The 19,421-nt window shown below is 54.7% G+C and overlaps 1 protein-coding gene across 1 annotated transcript in view; it reads left to right on the forward strand.

The window, feature by feature from the left end:
• The window catches only part of WNT7A (Wnt family member 7A), a 63,663-nt gene continuing 46,560 nt past the window's right edge, over positions 2,319-19,421 (forward strand). Inside the window, exons 1-2 of the mRNA XM_003132396.5 lie at positions 2,319-2,734; positions 7,733-7,959. Of these exons, the coding sequence (XP_003132444.1) occupies positions 2,664-2,734; positions 7,733-7,959 (298 nt within the window). The 5' untranslated portion in view covers positions 2,319-2,663. The remainder of the gene's footprint in view (positions 2,735-7,732; positions 7,960-19,421) is intronic.

Here is a 19,421-nt window from a genome sequence, read left to right on the forward strand (position 1 = left end):
GGTCACATGTTCTACCTAGGGAATTGCTAGTTAAACTGGTCTGTCCTCAAACTAGTTGTTTCCAGAGGGCAAGACACTGAATGTATTTGATCCACACTGCCTGCACCTGCCCCAACGTCCTGCTCATGGATATCCCCTAACATTTGTGATACGAGTGGATCCTTGGTCTAAGAATGACAGCGCACATAGAAAACAGAGCGCACGTTTGAGCCACATGCTGGATGCCAACTGCTCTGTGGGGGGTGGAGGAGGAGCAGAAGGAAGACAGGACAGACCCTGGACTTTTCCTCTCTCCCTGGGCTGCTCTGATCCTTGTCCCCATCACTCACTGCTGCCTCTCTCCATGGATGTACCCCGCCACAAGCACAGGGTGGGGGGTTGGGTAGTGCTCCCCCTCCCCCCCAAGTCTCCTTCTCCCCACTGAGTTCTCCTCCTCTCTGCACCCCACTTCCACCCTAGTTGTTCCAGTTACAGTTGCTATGTAACTGTGACACCACACCACAGTGGCATCAAACGACCATCTTGTTATACTCCCAGGTTACAGGAACTTAAGCTGGACTCCCCGGGGTAAACACAGAGGCCACTGTCCAAGCCCACACAAACCTGCCCAGACTCTGGCAGGGGGACGCAGAGAACCCACCTGGAGGCCAGGGTAGTCTCCTCTCTGGTCTGTTCCACTTTGCCTGGCCTTCTCCATCCCCCAGTGGACTCTCCCCAAGGTGGCTTGGGAATGCACAAGTCAGAATCAGGCTTCCTCTGACCCCTCAATGCCTTCCACCAAACCCCCCCTGAAAGCCACCTCCTAATTGGTCCGCACAGCTCTGTGGGGTCTGCAGCCCCCACATCCTCCCTTCCACCCTGCTGGCCTTTCTTTTCTTCCTCGAGCACAGGCCCTGTCCTCTCCTGGGGCTCCTGCCCACGCATGTGCTTTGGCACTGCTGTCCTCCTCTCTGTACTGCTAGGCCCTCAGCTGGACTGCTATCTCCTCAGACCTGAAATCAACCCTCCAGGAGTTCCCTCTGTGGTTCAACCAGATTGGTGGTGTCTCCGCAGCGCCAGGAGGCAGGTTCCATCCTCAGCCCGGCACAGTGGGTTAAAGGATCCAGCAACTGCTGCTGTGGCACAGGTCGAAACTGTGGCTTGGATCTGATCCCTGACCTGGGAACTCCATGTGACGCAGGGAAGCCCAAAACTAAGGAAAAAATAAAAAACCCTCCAGCAACAAGAGTTGTCTCTCCCATGACTTGGCTTTATTGTCCTCACTTGCCCCTGGGATGTCTGAAATTAGGCATTTGTTTACTTCTGTCTGCCTGCCCCATGAGCTCTGAGAGAGAAGGGCGTTGTCCCTGTTCCTCTCGGAATCCACTGTGCCCACCACGGTGCCTGGCACAGACATTTGTAGAATGGGAATGAACGCATGAATAGTGGTTTTCAGAGAATGTGTGTGATTTAGAAAAGCAATTCAGAAGGAAGGGCAGGCCTGGGGAGGGGGCTATTACTCAAGTCAGGCAGGCCTTGTTTCCAGTCTGTCCCTGCCGCTCACCACCTGCTGACTTTGCAAAAACACCTTCGCATCGCTGAGCCTCAGTTTCTTCAGCTTTGAGTACAACAGCCACTGGGCCACGGGACTGGGTGCACTTCGCTAGAAAAGGTCAGGGCCTGTGGTCAGTGGGGACGCTGTGCCCACGAGCAAGGCCCAGCTGCACCGCCTGCCGCGCCCGCCAGGTGTCGCCTAGAGCGCGCGCTGAGCAGCCGGCTGCGCCCGGAGCCCTCGGGCGGCTCAGGTTCCCCACCGCTCCGCTCGGTGCGGAGCATTCAGGCCTCGGCCCTACTCGGGCTGTAGGCTAGGAGCGGGATTCTCGAGCAGGCTGGCCTACCTGGACACCCACCTGGCGCCCCGCCTCGAACAGACGAGGGTGGGGAAGAATACGCTGAGCCAGTTATCCCCCTTCCGCCTGTAGCCCTGCGGAAAGGGGCGCCTTCCCCTGAAGTTGGGCTGGAAGCCCCGTGGAACCGGGTACTGGGATGCGCCCTACACCACCAGCTCCCAGAGCTCCTCAAAGCGGCGGGGACCAGGAGGCAGGCAGGGCCACGAGGGTTCTCTGCCGAGCCCTGATTACCCCCAACCCGAGAGCAGTCCCTGGGCGCCTGCTCGCCCCGCAACTTGCCAGTTAGCTCCAGGTGGGAGTCATGAGGACTCCCACTGCCCCCAAACCGGCTCCACGCCCAGGAGCCGGGAGGGGGCGCCGCGGGAGCGCGTGGGGCAAGCGCGAGAGCGTTTGGAGCAGTCGGCTCTGTCCCGCGGGCGCTCCGGGGAGGCGGGCGGGAGAGGGGGCGGGGGAGGGACGGTAGAAAGGAGGGAGGGGCGGGGGCGGGCGGCTGCAGCGCCCCCGCACTCCCCGCGCCTCGCACACTTGCACCGGCCGCTCGCGCGCAGCCCGGCGTCTCCCCGCGCTGCGCTCGCTCCTCCCTCCCTCCTCCCGTTCCGTGGCTCCCGCGCTCCCCGCGAGGCTCAGACTCCGAGCGCGCGGACGGGCGCACTACAGACGGCCCCGGGAAGCCTCGGCCCGCGCCTACCGGGCGGGCTATGTTGATTGCCCCGCCAGGGCCGGCCCGCGGGATCAGCACAGCCCAGCCCGCGGCCCCGGCGGCCAGGGGGGACTATGAACCGGAAAGCGCGGCGCTGCCTGGGCCACCTCTTTCTCAGCTTGGGCTTGGTCTACCTCCGGATCGGGTAAGGGCCGCTCGTACCCTTTGAACGCGCGTCCCGGCAAAGTTGGCGTGGCTCGGAGAAGGGTTGTGCCACACACGAGCCGCTGCCAGCTACCAACTTCCTTAGCTCCCAGGAGAGTCCGGGTAGGTGCGGTGCGTGGAGCGGTGGGCGCACAAAGGCCCCCCTCAGACGGGAGCCCCAGGGGCGCGCACAGCTCCAGAGATGCGGGCAGGGGAACCGGCCATCCTGAGAGCGCCTGAGGCTGGAAGCCCCCAAACCAGGGACAGCATAGGGACGCTCCAGCTTAGGGGATTCTGAAGAGACTAGCTGCTGCAAAGGAGTCAGCCTCTCCCAGGGACCCTTCAGACCAAGGCATGGGAACAGCAGGTTCAGCAGGGGCACCCAGCCGGACTGGCCGCTCCCAGGGAGCTCAACCCCCAGAGAGAGCCGGAGAGGAACTCTGTACACAGAGGCACGGGCACAGCCGCTCCTAGTTCAGAGCAGTCCCGGGTGGCAGGCGGGGCCGGTCTACGAACAGGGAACAGGTACCCGGAGAGAGGGACGTTCTCTGGCAAAAACACTAACCACTGCTCAGAACCGTGCTACCCTGTTTCCAAGGACCCTCAGGACTCCCAGACTCTACTCCAGGCCAAGGGGACAGGGCCAACTACTCTAACAGACGCACACAAAGGTAGGACTAGGGATGGCCCGAGACACCCCGGGAGACTAGCTAGCAGAGCCAGCGCCAGAGAGAGGCGGGACACCCCGCCCCCTAAAACAGGGCACCCGAGGCGGCCAGCGCGTCCGCGGAGCAGCCCTCCGCGCCGCACCCCAGCCTTTTTAGGAGGTGGGGCGGGGGCGGCGCTCAGGCTGGAAGGTGGGAGGGGGCCGCTCGGGACGCGTCTTGGAGCTGCATTTGCATGGCCAGTCACCCTTTGTACTTCGGAGATAATGCGCGTGGTGCACAGAGGGGTGGGGGTGGGGGGCTTTAGGGACGGAGAGAGGTTCTGACGCTCAAAGGGCCACCTTGGCAGGTTTCACACAACCTGCTCCCCCAGCTCTGCTTGGGGAGGGGGCGCACTGCAGCGGCTGTGACGAGGGTGTGTGTATGGTGGATCCTTTGTGTTTTGTCACTACCACTCCCCCGCTTCCCCACCCTGCAGCTCTGGAACCTGGATTTTACGAGTTGACCGGCCGTGGCGGCTAGCAGGTGCGCACAGAGCGGACGAGGCGGCTGCCAGCCCTGACCGCGGGCGGAGAGGCGGCTGCGGGGCTCGCGCGCTGCCTGCCTGCCTGCCTGCCTGCTGGTGTGTTTTAAGTGTTATTGATTCGCCCGCGTCTGTGTGGCTTTTCATTTTTTCCCCTGCTTTAATCTTCATCTTGGCCCGCGCCCCGCCGCCCCGCGCGCATCCAGCATCCAGGAAGCCGGTCGGGCTGATTGGCGCTGGCCGCGTGCGGCTTTATCTCCTTTTTAATTAGAAACGGGGCGGAGGGACCTGGGAGCGGAGAGAGAAAGGGAAAACAACAGAAAATAACCTCCCCCGGCCGCCCCGCCCGCGCGATCTCCCGCCGGCGCCGAGACCCGCAGGGGCCCAGCTGCCCTGAGGGAGGGAGGAAGGGAGCCACGGAGGGCGCCGGCCTTCCTCCCCGGGCTGCCCTTTGGGCGGGGAGAGGGCCAGGTCGGAAGGAGTCGTAGAGTAGTTTGGAGCCAGGCCCTGCTGCCCTCTGCACCTCGGGTTATCCATCTATGAAATGGGCATAAGGTGTCAGGTCCCATGGTCCCTTCCAGGCCTTCCATTTCCCAGATTGATTGCAGGGCATCTGTGATATTCTTATTTTATTTGGATATTTCAAATGACTCAGGCATTGGCCCTTTGTAACAGTCAGATCCAATCATAATGACTACTACAGCAGCTCATTTTTTGAGGACTTATGTACCTGGCTCCTTCTGAACACTTCCCATGTCTTAATTTAACACATTTGATTTTGCAGCAGCCCTGTGAGTGAGGTCTAATCAATATCCTCGATTTAGCCATGGGACCACTAAAGCACAGAGAAGGGGTGTAACTTGCCCAAGGACACACAGCTGCTAGGTGATGGAAGCTTAGATGGCACCGAACTCTTATTTGCAAGACTTGTTCTTATGGATTTTTGACTCTGTTATTTAATTTAACCTCACTCTCTGCTGGTGTAGGAATTTCCTGGTGGTCAGCTAGGTGTTCAGAGGTTCCTCTTGGCTTGTGGCCAGAACATCTCCACTTTTTCTTTGCTGCCTCTTCCCCAAATAGTTCAAACATTGCAGCCCTGTGTTAGTCTCTTTTAGTGACTGAGCTGAATAACCAAGAGCTCTTACCAGGCTCCTGTTTCAGATCCAGCTAGCCTCCAGGTTTCAACCTCGGGGAGCCTGGGTTTTCAGCCCTCTGAAGTGGATATGTGAAATGGATATGGTGATTCCTACCCAACAGGGCTGTTTACAAAGGCCATGTGGGCTAATGTTTGCAGTCTCACCTGCCATACGCCTTTGCATATAGGAAGGATACTGCAAAAGGTCACTGTTGCATTCGAGGCATATCTGGGGGCACCTTTCATGTAATAGCCACTCCTCCCTGAGTGACATTTTTGAAACACCATAATCTATTCATTCAGTAGGCATTGAGCGGACAGCCTCCTGGTCCTCAGAGTCAACAGTCTAATGAGAAAGACAGGTAGTAATGAGGAAGCCTGTGGATTAAAATCAAACACATGCATTAACACATCTCAGAAGACCCACAAATACTCAAGAAGGTTAAGGAGACAAACAAATTGTGATGGAAAGCAAGGTGGGTTGGGATGGGGAGGCAGGTTCCCTTGGCTGGGATGGTCAGGGAGGTGACCCTTGAGGTTGCATGGATGATGGCAAGAAGCCAAGCACGTGAAGCTCAGGGGTAAGAGAGCTTCCAGGGAGAGGACCAAGGCAGGAGGGGGCTAGTGTGTGGCAGGAGCACCCGGGGGGGGGGGTCAGTTATGCTCTCAGAGAGGCAGCTCTTGTGGTGTTGGTCAGGGCACCCTTGCTCTAAGAAATCCCAATCCCAGAACAACTTCCCATAGCTGAGCCTGGGAATAACAGGAATAACAGGCTCTTAGCACAGTGGCTGGCCATGGCCCGGGCAAATGGACACTGTTATTGTCATAACCAGGGTGAGGTCCCCTCTTTCAAAGGATGCCTGGTGACCTTTAAAGGATTATACAAAAGGAAACTCCAGACAAGTGGGCCATCTCTGTAAAGGGAGGGCTACCTGCATCATCAGGGTTCCCACTGAAGCCTCTTTGGGGCTATCTTGATGTTAGGAAATGGCCCCACCCTCAGGCCAGATACCCACCAGTCACGCTGACGCCTCTCTTTCCCTTGCACCTTTCCCTAACCCTCTCCTCAGCACCACTTCATCCATTAGCAAGTTTGGTCAGCCCCATCTGCAGTCACCCCCACCACTGCCGCCAAGGCCCAGCCACCACCACCTCTAACCTGCCCATGTCCCCTGCTCCTGGAGGTGGAGGCCTGAGGTCCTCTCCCCCATGACCTGCAGGGATGGGATCCTGCTTGTAAAGTGCCACCAGTCCTCAGTGCTTCTTGATGCACTGAGAAAATTCCAGCCCTAAGCCATCTTCCCTCCCTAGACGCCCCTGAGCCCAGGTTCTGCGTTGGCTTCTGTGGGTTCTTTCTGCTCCTTGGCGATCCCAAGCTTGTCTCCCCCCGCCCCAGCACTTTGCATATTCCATTCCCTCTGCCCAGAAGACCCTTCCCCAGAACTTCCCAGGGCTGATTGCTGACCATTCAGGTCTCTGCTGCATTGTTGCCTCCCAGGGAGGCCCCTTGACCCCTCCAGATAAAACAGCCTCTCTCCCTTCCCTGCCAAGCCCACCCTCACTTGCCCCCACAGTAGCTTCATTGATTTTCTTTGTAGTGCACAGCTCTGGGACATGTGTGTTGTCTCCCCTCGAAGTCCCTTAAGGGCAGGGTCTTGCCTGTTTCCCAGCGTGGTACCTGGGAGCCTGGGTCCCTCATAGGCATCTAGTGTGTATCTGTGCAGCAGATGGATTGGGAAGATGGGAACCTTGCTGTGCTGGTCATAAGCATCCTGTAGACCAGCCGTGTCTGGAGAAGGGTGAACATGCTCCCTTGGCCTGCAGGAACGAGGCACTTGAACTTGGATTTGCAATTACTTTTTAAAGATGCTTGTGTAATAACACATATACATCCATACATTGTACATATACAGCATGTGGGAACAGTTTTTTCCCTTTAATAAACATCTGTGCACCCACCACCATTTCAGGGGCACTTGCTCCATGACACTGTGACACTTGGTGGCTCCCTTTGCAGTTTGACCACAGAGATGATTCTGGAACAGTATTCCATTTCACATGATTTTAAACTTCATCTCAATTGAATCCTCCCATGGATGCAAAGGCAACTGTTTTAGTTCATTGGACAATATGTTTGTGACACGCATCATCTTTGTGTCTAAAAAAGAAATTAAATCTCTTTAATAGTGAATTTAGGAGTTCCCGTCGTGGCGCAGTGGTTAACGAATCCGACTAGGAACCATGAGGTCGCGGGTTCGGTCCCTGCCCTTGCTCAGTGGGTTAACGATCCGGCGTTGCCGTGAGCTGTGGTGTAGGTTGCAGACGCGGCTCGGATCCCGCGTTGCTGTGGCTCTGGCGTAGGCCGGTGGCTACAGCTCCGATTCGACCCCTAGCCTGGGAACCTCCATATGCCGCGGAAGCGGCCCAAGAGATAGCAACAACAACAACAACAACAAAAAAAAAAAATAGTGAATTTACATATGGTATGAATTCTGATGGGAATTATAAATGAATGAATGTGAGTTGGGGTGCAGTCTCCAAAATGTTGGTAGACCCCTTCTGGGGCAATTGGGTCAGGGGAAGGCATGGCTGGACATCCTGGGAGGGCCTGTAGGTCCCCCCACCACTACCACCTTGTTGGCCTAACGCTTCATTTTGCTGTGTCCCCTGTTCCAGTGGCTTCTCCTCGGTGGTAGCTCTGGGCGCGAGCATCATCTGTAACAAGATCCCAGGCCTGGCTCCCAGACAGCGGGCGATCTGCCAGAGCCGGCCCGACGCCATCATCGTCATAGGAGAAGGCTCGCAAATGGGCCTGGACGAGTGTCAGTTTCAGTTCCGCAATGGCCGCTGGAACTGCTCGGCACTGGGGGAGCGCACCGTCTTCGGAAAAGAGCTCAAAGTGGGTATGTGCTTCCCCAGACATCCCCCGCAGGGGCTTTTAGGCTCTGGGGAGACCAGAATACCTGGGGGGAGTGCCCTGGACCCCTCACCCACCCCAGGTTGGAATGCCCCAGGCATGGGATCCTACAGGTGCTGCACTTTGAATTCAGCTCTCCTGTTGCAGGTCAGCTGTCTGATTTGAAGCCACACCACCAGGTGCTCTGGTGGCATTGCCAGCCGGAAGCTGGTGGCCCAAATGCTAAATGCCTGATACAGCACTGATACTGTTTTCTAAATTGAAGCCCAAATTTTACAATTATCTGTTTCACCTGAAAACATGAACCTCTGACTTTTGCAAAATTGGCAGAGCTACTGCTTACACCTGTGCCCACATAACTCTAATGGGCTAAAGCTGAGAACACAGCTTCCTTTAGCTGGAACCTGAGCAGCCCATTTGCTACCACAGTCCCCACCACTCCCCGTTGCCACCCAGTTTCCTTATGTGACTTGCATGGCAACTTTGTGGGCATTTGAGTTTCCAACCTCTGTTTTGTGGGAATGGTGTGTCATGCAGACATGTGCACGTGCACATGCATACACACACACACACGCAAAGTATTGGGCCACACATCTACTTTCCAAAGCAATTGTGAGAAAAGCCTGGTGGAAAGGGCATGGGAAGTGTGTTTGTTGCTGGGAGGCCCCGGCTTGTGCAGGGAAGGCCATGTTGTGTCCTTTCTTGCTTGCATCCATCTGGACTGAGGGATGGGGAACCCTGCAGGCTCACTTCTGAGCTCAACCATGAACTTTCCTGAAATTGTGGTCAGCCTCGGGTCATTGGACTGCAGTGGTTGACTGGACCTGCTCAACTGCTCACCAGGCCCCCCCCAGTTCTCTTTCTCCTTCAGTTGCCCTGACATTAGCAAACCCAGTTCCTATTGAAGATTCACCCCAAATCTGGCCACTGCTCCACGTCCTCACTGCCTCCCCTTCTGGTCACACAGCTGGCACCTCTGGGCTCCTGCCCCTCCCCCCATTGGCCCCCTAGCCATCCTGCAGGTCCTTCCACAGCCAGGGTTGTTCTTCATAAATGGAAATTAGATCTTGTCATTTCTCTGCTTAAAACCTTTGGAGGCTCCCCCTGGCCTCAGAATGAAATCCCAACTGTTCCTTGGTCCCCGGCTGCCTTCTGCCCTCAGCTGCTTCCCTCTCCCTGTCCCCCTTGCCCACCCAGCATCAGCCAAACACACAACCCTGGATTCTGCTCTGGGGCTTTGGCACCACACACTCCTTCTGCCCCAGGTCCTTTCTCACCATCTTGTGAGCCTCCCCTGTGGTTTTCCTACCTTTTCCTGCTTATACCCCTCCCCCTGTTTCTGAGACTCAGGCCTGGGCTCTGGCATTATTTCAAGCTGTGTCTTTGCCAACATAAAGATGTTACAGATAAGGAAACCGTGTCTCCGGGGGGCAGGAGGGATGGGGGGGCACTTGCCCAAAGTCAGCAAAAGTAGGGTCTCCCAGTCCTGGGCTGATCCCGGCCTTGCTTGCAGTCTCGGAATAGCCTGGCCTTGGTGGCATTGTAGTAGTGCATTTCGGGGTATAACAAGAGGGCTCTGCTGTCCAGCAGCCCCCCAAGCTGGCCAATGCAGGCTGAGGCCGGGAATACCACTGCTCAGTATATACTACCAGTCCACCCTGAGCAGGGGCAGAGCCTGGGACAAGGAGCATTCTTCAAGAGGAGGGCATGGGGAGTTCCCTTTGTGGCTCAGTGGTTAACAAACCCAACTAGGATCCATAAGGATGCAGGTTTGATCCCTGGACCCATTCGGTGGGTTAAGGATCTGGTGCTACTGTGAGCTGTGGTGTAGGTCACAGACACGGCTTGGATCCTGTGTTGCTGTGGCTGTGGTGTAGGCTGGCAGCTACAGCTCTGCTTCAACCCCTAGCCTGAGAACTTCCATATGCCACAGGGGTGGGCCTAAAAAGCAAAAGGGGGAAAAAAAAAAAAGGAGGAGGGCACGGGTAGGAGAGGTGACCTCAGAACTTAGAGGATTTAAGCAAAATGAGGAGCCTTCCTAGAAGACCTGGAAGGGAGTGGGAGCTGGAGCCTGAAGATGTGTGGGGTCAATCTGAGCAGTTTCAATTTCTAGCTAGTGGGAGTGATTGGGGAATTTTGAGCATGGGCATGGCTGCCCAGGTAAGGTTGGACCATATGAAATTGCCTCTAGTCAACGGTGTTAGACTCACAAAAATAGCAATATCGTATGATTCAATCTAATAGGAATTCTGGAGGTTTCACTAAAGAGTGGGTATGAAATTCATTCATTCCTTCATTCTGTCATTTATTCATCCACTCATTCATTCACCAAAAATTTCTCGAGAGCTCACAGTACCTGGAGGCTGCCTTTTCAGCCAGTGTGGTCAGTAATGGCGTCTGGGAGGTGAGTCACAGACATGTCTGGGGAAAGACAAAGAGGGGCAGCAGGCGCAAAGACCCTGAGGCAGGAATGTGCTTGGTGGTTTAAGTGGTGAGGCCAATGTGGCCAGAGTGCAGTGAAAGTCAGGAAAGGAGCCAGAAGATGGACAATATGACATCTGTCTAGCCAAGTCAGGGGTTTGGATTTCCCTCTGGTAAATGGAGCGCAAGGGAGTAGAGGAACAAGGCTAGGAGTTAGGAGTCTGGTCTAGTCTCCCAGTCTATCAGGCCCTGCAGGACAGAGCTGACTTTCTGTGGTGGCACCTGTGAGAGCCCTGCCACCCACCCTGACTGAATCAGTGAAGAAGGCCTGACTTCAGGCTGGGTGTCCATTCCAAACCGTCACAAGGCTACGGGCAGCAGAGCTCTTGTTGGCCACACTTGCTCGCAAGGCTCCCAGGCAGCTTGGGCAGCCGTAACCAGGACCACAGGCTGGCCAGCTCACACACAGTCCTGGAGTCAGGAAGTCCAAGGTCAGGGTTGATTTCTGAAGCCCTTCTGCTTGGCGTGTAGGCAGTCACCCTCTGCCCTGCTGCTGTGTCCTGACGTGGTCTCTCCCCCATGCATGTGCTCTGATGTCTCTGTATGTCCTTGTCACCTCTTCCAAGGACACCTGTCAGGTTGGAAGAGGGCTGACCCTAATGGCCTCCTTTAACCCAGTCGCCTCTGTAAAGGCCATACTTCCAAATACAGTCATGTTCCAAGGCACCAAGAGTTAGGACCAAGGTTAGCATATGAATTTGGGGGAACACAATTCAGCCCATAAAAATATGCAACCAGAGAGCAGCATGATCTGTGCTCTAGGGGGAGGCATAGAGGGTATGCTGGGGGCTCAGAAGTGAGACTTCAAGTGGGAGGCATGGACAGCCCTTGATCTGGGTCTTGAGGGTGGGAAGAGTTTGTACAGTGCATGAATGGGATCCCAGGTGGAGGGAACAGCCGGCAATGGTAGGGACATTGGACTGCTAAGGGAATAGTTAACAGAGGTCTGAAGCCTCCAGAGGCCAGAGGACGGTAGCCTCAGGTGAGGTGAAAGGCTGGCTATCAAGGGTATTAAGTGCCAGGGATTAAGTGACCCGAAGTCACGTTTATCAACAGCTACCCAGGCCCAGTGTGGCCCTCAGAGGCCCAAGAAGGTGTTCACTGCCCCCTGCAGACTTTGTCTTTTCTGAAATACAAGGATGAACTCCCCTCCTGAATCTACCACCCACACAACAACTAGGAGGTGGACTGGGAGTCTGCATCTCTGTCAGCATCCCTCACATGCCCCGTCCCCCCACAGCCACACTTTCTCCATCCTGAATCTTGATGTCTAATTTATCCTCTTGACACATTCCCTGGAAGGACATTTAGTCTGAGCCGCATTTAATTTTCTAAAGGAAAGGCACACACACTCTTTTTGGAATTGACTTTTCCCCCCTTGCTATTAACATAGCTCATGTGTGTTGTTCTTTGTAGCTGTTGCTGATTCATTTTAACTGTACTGATTCATTTTAGCTGTGGTAAATAGACCCCATTTGTGCATGCCTTGGTTTTAGGGCTTCTGGGTTGTCCCTAAGCACCTTCTGTCAATAAGTGTCACCATGGGCCTCCCTGTGCATGTTTCTTGGCACCCACAAGCATGCTTCTCCTGGGTCTGCACTTGAGGGATGGAATTGCTGGTCATGAGGTGGGAGGATGGACCTGATTTCTGCAGTGAATGTGCTGTGTGCCCCTCCCCCAGCCAGCAGTGTTGACCTCTGGTCCCTCCAGCACTGGGATGGTCCAGACATCTTTATTCTTGCCTGGGGATGGGAGTAAGATGCTTTTTCACTGTCATCTTGATTTGCGGGTTCCCGAGAAGTGATGTGGTTAAAAGAATCTTTCTGTGTTTTCACCTGCTGTGCTTTTCTTCTGTGTGTTGCTTGTTCGTGCCTGTTTCCCATGTTCCCATGGGGTTGTGTGTTCTCCCCTCAGGTCATGGTCATATTGTGTGGAGGAGAGAGGAGTAAGGGCTGCAGCGGGGGTGGGGGCGAGGATGAGGATTGATGACTGGGGGCCAGAGCTGAGGCAGCCCTTCCCCATGGGTCTTCTCCACTGTGAGAGGAGGTCTGTCCACCTGCTTCTCAGCCCAGAGCCAGGTGGAGGCTGACCGTGTCGCATGGCTGATTTGTGGCAGAACTGAGATGGGTGGTGCTGGAGAGGTTCTTGTCTGTGTGGTCCTGCCAGATGTGAGCTTCTCAATGCCACTGTATATCCGACAGTCTTGTTTTGCTGGTGGGCCATGGAGTGGCCAGGTGAGCGCTGGCATCAAAGTCACACAGCCCTCTTGCCAGGTGGCAGCAGCATTGACAGGATGTAGGATCAGGGCCATCAGAGGATGTTCCTTTGCCCTCCTAGGAGGTCCCCAAAGCCTGTCTCCTCTAAAGATGAACTCAGGGGATGGGGGACACCTGCTCCAGGCTTTATTCCTAGTGCAGTGAGATGGGCCTATTTCTAACTTAAGCTCACCATTTTGACTCTGCCTACCAGTGTGTCCCCCAGTCTGGCTACTTCTCACCTCCTGATTCAAATCTTCTTCAGAGACTTGTTACCCAACCATATTAGCCCCCTGGCACCCCACCCCCACCCACGCGGCACACAGCAAAGAGTCTCACCGTTGTCACTCTGACCATGGCACCCCCTGCCACGTACCCCTTTCCTGTTGCTTTGAGAATAAAATGCCGACAGGTGCCCTCATCCTTTGCCGGCCTCGGTGCCCTGTATCCTGACCCAGCTCTGTTGCCCTCTGCCCACCTCAAGCATAGGTCTTCCCACCTCAGAACCTTTGCCCTGGCTGTTCCCTCCACCTGCCTGTCCTTCCAACCTCAGTTCATGTGTCGGCCTATCACCAGGACCCCAACATGGTGTAGACCGCCTGTCCCCTGCCACCCCTCACCTTGCTGCATTTGTTTCTTTGCATCACTTTACTGTTCTAGGGGACATTCTCTATTTATTTGCTGGTGTGTGCTTTGCCATGTAATGGTTCAGCTCTGAGGTCACCTGCTGGTTCTCTTCCCAGCTTCCCCGTTTCCAGGCTGTGGATGGTGACCAAACAGCAATGGCAATAGTACTCATCTCACAGGTTGTGGGTGGCTGAGTTTATTACTCCCCTCAAGGTGCCCAGAGGTGCCTGGCACTTGGGACATGCTCCATAAATCACGGCTGTGGTGTTCTTGTGTCTCTTCAGCCAGCAGGGCTCAGTAAAGTAGGGCACCCCAGGTACCAGGGCAGACCCCCCCCCACTTCCTTCTGGAGCAGGGGCCAGAGCAGAAGGGCAAAAGGGAGAAGCTCTGAGCAGTGGCAGGTAACCCCAGCAGTATTCAGGCCCCCACTCAAATGCCACCTCCTCCCGGAGGCCTTCCTTACCCATTTGGCCTGAGACAGCCTCTCCCGCAGGTCACCCTGGGCTGCTGTCTTTTGGCACTTAGCACTTTGAGAAGTGATATTGCGTACTTTTGCAACGCTGTGTCTGACATTGGTCTCTGCAGCCCCAGTGCCTGGCCCATGGCCTGGAGCACAGTAGGTGCTCAGGAAGCATGTGGGGAAATGCTTGCCCCCAGGCAGGCCAGCTCCCCTCTACCCCAGGTGCCCAGTGCTCTGAGCCCTTGGGGTCTTGTTCATCTTCTGGCCCTAGACCTGGGTGCACATGCACTGGCAGCACTCTGTTTTCTTTTTTGAGTGAATGCTGTTCATATCTGACCCAAAATACAGACTGAATGTTCATTCCTGCACGTGATTGCTTTGATCCCTGTGACCCCAGCATTCTGCTAGCTCCCCTCCCACATTTGCATTGGCTTCACATGGGATCAAATGTTGACCAGGTTAAGGCCTATGGGAGACCCCCCAACTGGCATGACTCAAGGGGACCTGTTCCTGGTCTGTTCAGTGGAGCACTGGTCTCCACCCCTCCCCACCCTTAGTCGCTGCTCTGGGGAGCTCAGCATTCTGTACTCCCTGCTTGAGAGAAAGCCAGTGTATTAAAGGCTCTGAAAAGTCTGCAGACAAGAGAGCAGTTGAGCAGGCTTCCCCTGGAGGGTCCACTCTCCTCTCACCTCAGACTCATGGCCCATCGGGTGGAGCTCCTCTTGAGAGGCACCTACACTGGGAAACACTGCTCTGGAGACCCTCACAGAGGGATCACACTCCTGCTGTGCTTTTTGGACTAACCAGGAATCCACCACCAGTGTATTCACTCACCCCTGAGGCTGGCATCCTTCCCCAAGCGCATAGTGGAGGCATGTTCTTGTTTCTGATGTGGGCGTGGATGCTGAGATCTCTATTAGTCAACGCTACTTTCTCCAGAGCCCCTGAAACGACCATAAAATTCAAAATACCTGGTTTTCTATACAAGGACAGGAAGCCATTCACTTGTGTATACAATGTGTATACAGTAATGCCATGTAGAAGGAGCATGTGCCATAGCCAAAGTAGTCTACAGTATTTTAGTTCAATTTTGTTGTTTTTAGATTCCACATATAAGTGAGATCATGCAGTATTTGTCTTTCTGTGTCTGGCTTATCTCAGCATAATGACCTCAAGGTCCATCCGTTTTGTCATCAACAGCAGGAGTTCCTTCTTTCTTATGGCTGAATAATATTCTGTTGTTTGTATATGTACATGTATATATATGTACCACATCTTCTTTATCCATCTGTCGATGGACACTTGGGTTGTTTTCATGTCTTAGCTGTTGTAAATAGTGCTGTGATGAACATGAGGGTGCACGTATATTTTTGAGTCGGCATTTTCTTTTGTTTGTTTGCTTTTTAGAGGCACACCCGTGGCATATGGAGTTTCCCAAGCTAGGGGTCAAATCGGAGCTGTAGCTGCTGGCCTATGTCACAGCCACAGAGACACAGGATCTGAGCTGCATCTATGACCTGCATCACAGCTCTTGGCAACACTGGATCCCTAACCCACTGAGTGAGGCCGGGGATCGAACCCCCAACCTCATGATTCCTAGTCGGATTTGTTTCCACTGTGCCACAACGGGAACTCCCAGCATTTTCATTCTCTTTGGCTAAATACTCAGAAGTAGAATGGCTGTATGGTAGTTGTAGTTTTAATTTTTTGAGACCCTTCATACTCTTTCCGTAGGGGCTATACCAATTTACATTCCTGCACATCCAGTATGTTAAGTTTATTTTCTCCTAAGTGCATTTGGTCGAATTCATGTAAGTTAAGTGCTCACGCATCATTTCCCGCCTCCCTCCCCACCACTGCGTGTCCTCATACTCATTCATTCATTTTCAGTGTGGTAAGTGGCTGACGAGTTGACCACAAGGCCTGCCCTTGGGGCACTCACTGTCATGGGGACAGACAGCAAAGAGGGGCAGCCCTGGGGGTCTGATGGAAGAGGAGTGGGCCCTGGGTGGTGGATGGCACTGCCCAGGATCATGCAGGGCCACCTGCAGGAGTCACCTGAAGTGGATCTTGACCCAGGAGAGGAAGGGTGTGGCAGGAGGAGCAGCTGGGAAAGGCTTCCAGGCGGAACCCAGAGTGATCTAGGCATGGGCTCTAGGCTGTGGGGAAGGGAGGGCAGAAGAGGCTAGAGAAGTGAGGCGGGGCTCTCAGGGGAGAAACAGGATGTGGGAAGATCATCAAATTCTTAGCACATATAGAAAAATTCGAGGAGCCCAGCATTATCGTCAACAAAGAAATGTGCTCTTCAGGACAGCTGCATTCTTTTTCATATACTCATGGCCTCCTGTTTGGTACTCTCCTGTGGAATTTTTCCAGAGAAGGGCACAGATGACCTAGGATCCAGGCCCTGGGGGGCCACCCTCCTCTGTCTACAGACCTGGGACCTTGATGCATTTTTGGGCTTCTGCTTCTGGCCCGGTTCACCACTTCTCCTGCTGTGCAGTCACTTCAGCAGCTCACCACCTCCATGGGGTGACAGGCCAGGCCTGGGATCCCATGTCTGGGAATCCATGTGCCTGGCACAATGGCTCCATCCGTTCCAGGAGAGTGGACGGAGCACATGTCTGATGAGCTAGTGGCAGCTCAGAGCTATGATTTGAAGACCTTTCTGGGGAGAGAGACACAGAAGCAAGGGGCGGGCCAGCTCCACTTTCTCTCTGCCATTTCTTAACAATACGCCATCTTGCCTGAGCCAAAGACCTATTCTCTCCCTATTCTTGCTTAGAACGCAGCTAACAAAGAACTTTTTGTGTCGTTGGCATTTTTTTTTTTTTTTTTGCAAGCCTCAGTTCATCCTGGGTTTTAGCTCTCCTGACACTATTCTTTGAGATGAGTCTTTTGTGATAACTTTCCCCTGCCAGCTTTCATACAGTCGACAGACACGCACACACTCAGACGCTTTTACACACTCAGTCATTCATTCATTCAGCTGGCGAGGCTTCGCAGATAAATAATCCAGGCCCCCACAGCCTCGTGGGAAATGTTAATCTTTGAATTCGGCACAGAATAAGGATGGTGAAGGGGTTGGAGCCACAAGCTGAGGAGGGGGTGTTGGGAAGCTCCTTAGAGAGGAGACCCTGGAGCCACTTCTCAGTAGAGATGGTTAACCAGTAATTCACCTAGGAGGAGCTGCTGCTTATTGATCCCTTGCAGGTGCGGCCCAAGCCTGGGGCCTTGGCTTGTTTAACTTTCTGAACAACCTTAAGAGTAGGTGTTTTATTATCCCCATTTTACAGAGGATGAAACTGAGGCCTTGAGCAGTCAGTCACCTCACCGCAGGTCCTGGAGCCAGGGAGTGGAGCGAGGGTATAAACCCAGCTTTTTCAGTAACCCTCCTCACTGGGCTCCATGGCCTTTCCCCTCGCAGGCAGGAGAGGAAGGGCCTTTGCAGACTGAGGGAGCAGCATGGACAAAGGCTTGGAAGTGGGGAGGGGTGGTTGTTGACCTTGATGGGGGGTCAACAGTGCACTCTGGCCTTGCTTGCTGGGAACAGAGATGCTGGGATGGAATGGAGGCAGGAGAGTTCATCTCTGTAGACCCATTAGGTCAGCCAGGCTCAGCCCAGACACAGGGCCTCTGAACCCCTGTTCTCCCATCTGCTCACCCAGAGGCTCCCTAGTTCCTGCGCGCAGAGGCAGCCAGATGCGGCATTCTGAGTCCAGAAGGGCCGCGAGTGCCATGCCATGGGGCCAGCGAAAGCAACCTTTTTCCATCTCTGTATTTTCCAAATCATCATCTATTTCAGCTGGTGTCACTGCAGATTGCTCACTCTCTGACCCATTGGCTTTAAATAGCAGGAGAAAAAAAAAAAATACAATGCACTTTGTGGTTTCCAGTAAGATACCGTAAATACACCCAGATAATATTCCGGTGCAAACCATTTGCAGTGGCTGCACAGGGCGGTGGAATGGAATCTTTCGGGCAGGCTTGGACATCAGCTTATTTCCTCTGTACCCGCCTGGATCGTTACAGAGCTGGAATGCAGGGAGGGCGTCAGTGGGGCTCCCTGGGTTCATCTCAGTGGTAACACCGGTCTTTACTGAGCACCTTCTAGGGAGCTGGGCCTCTCTGAACACTGATGTTTCATTTCATCTCCAGGGCAGCTTGGCAGTGTACTCCTGGTGGTTCCTATTTCACGGATGGGGAAGCTGAGGCTGGGGAGCCAGAGTCATTGCTCAGGGTCACCCAGCTGAGTGAGGAGCGGAGGGGAGGACTGCCAGGCCCCATCTTGCCCACATTCTGAGCTGAAGCCACCTGTGCTTCTGCATGGAGAATTACCTGGAGATGCAGGTGGGTGGTGAGGGAGGGAGCGTGTGGTGGCACTGAGGGCAGAACTCCATGCTGGGAGCCAGGAGACCCTGGTCCTGACCCTCTGGTCTTGCTGAGTCACTGGTGACCCTAGCCAAGGCTCTTGGCCCCTGTGAACCTGTCATTCAAGAGGAACCTATGGGCTTTATGTCTGCAGCTCAGGGAGATTTTTCTCTGGTTCTAGGGACAGGAGGGACCTCTGCCCAAGGCAGGATGGTGGGGCTGGCAGGACCTTCTGCTGCCCCACAGCCTCACTTCCTGCCACACCCACTGGCTCACCTGCCCCCACCACTGCCCACACTGGGTCAGGGCCACCACAGGGGCTGCCCATCAGCCTGGAATCCCCTCTCCCCCAGACAGCCTCATGGCTGGCTCCTCTGTGCTCCTGTCACCACCCTGTTCCACAGACCACAGAGACCTCAGCCACCACTGAGCAAGGTGATCTTCCTGTCTGTCCCCCCCAAAAAGCAAAGCGGTGTCTGGATCCCTCCTCTCAGCCCCAGCACGGTGCCTGGCACATAATTGGTGCTCAGGAAATATCTGTTGAGTGAAGGACCAGGGCATGTGGCCTGGTCAGGGTGGCTGAGGGGTGGCAGGTGTAAGGGAGGTTCTGCCTCTGCTCTTGGGCATCGGGGAGAGGTAGGTGGTCAGGACAAGAGGGGGCTACATCTGTTCCCGGAGGGGGCCAGTCAATCCCAGTGTCCTCTGCTCACTGGCTTCACATGGAATATTCAACAAAGAGTCAGGGGCCAGTCAGACTGGAGTGAGTCTCGTGACCTTAAGGCGGGAGAGCAGCTCAGACTTGAGCCAGGCTGACCAGCTTTGAGTCCTTGTCAGACTGTATCCCTCTCTGGCCTCAATTTCCATATCCGTAAAGTGGAGATAAAACCACTCCACACCTCATGGGGCTGTTGCCAGCGTGAAGCATGTTGGTCTGTGCTGAGTGCATACAAAAGAGGCTGGCAAATAGTAAGCATTTTATGACTTCGCCAGTCTTCTTTGGAATCATGTGCCCTGGGGCCTCCCACCTCATTCTGTTTCCACAGCAGTAAAGCAGACACCTTAGAAGCGCCTTGCAGACAACCAGAGTAAGACAGATGAGACGGCTTCAGAAAATCTCCTGAATGGAGGGGCTTCCCAGGTTGCGAGAGGGGTTGTCCTGGGGGAGCAATCGTGGTCTGGGGCTGGGGGAGTCCTCTGTGGTGGCTAGAGGTGACACGTGCCTCCAGTTTGCATCCCAGCTCTGTCTGGGCAGGT

This window comes from Sus scrofa, chromosome 13, assembly GCF_000003025.6.
Source record: "Sus scrofa isolate TJ Tabasco breed Duroc chromosome 13, Sscrofa11.1, whole genome shotgun sequence".
NCBI lineage: Eukaryota > Metazoa > Chordata > Mammalia > Artiodactyla > Suidae > Sus > Sus scrofa.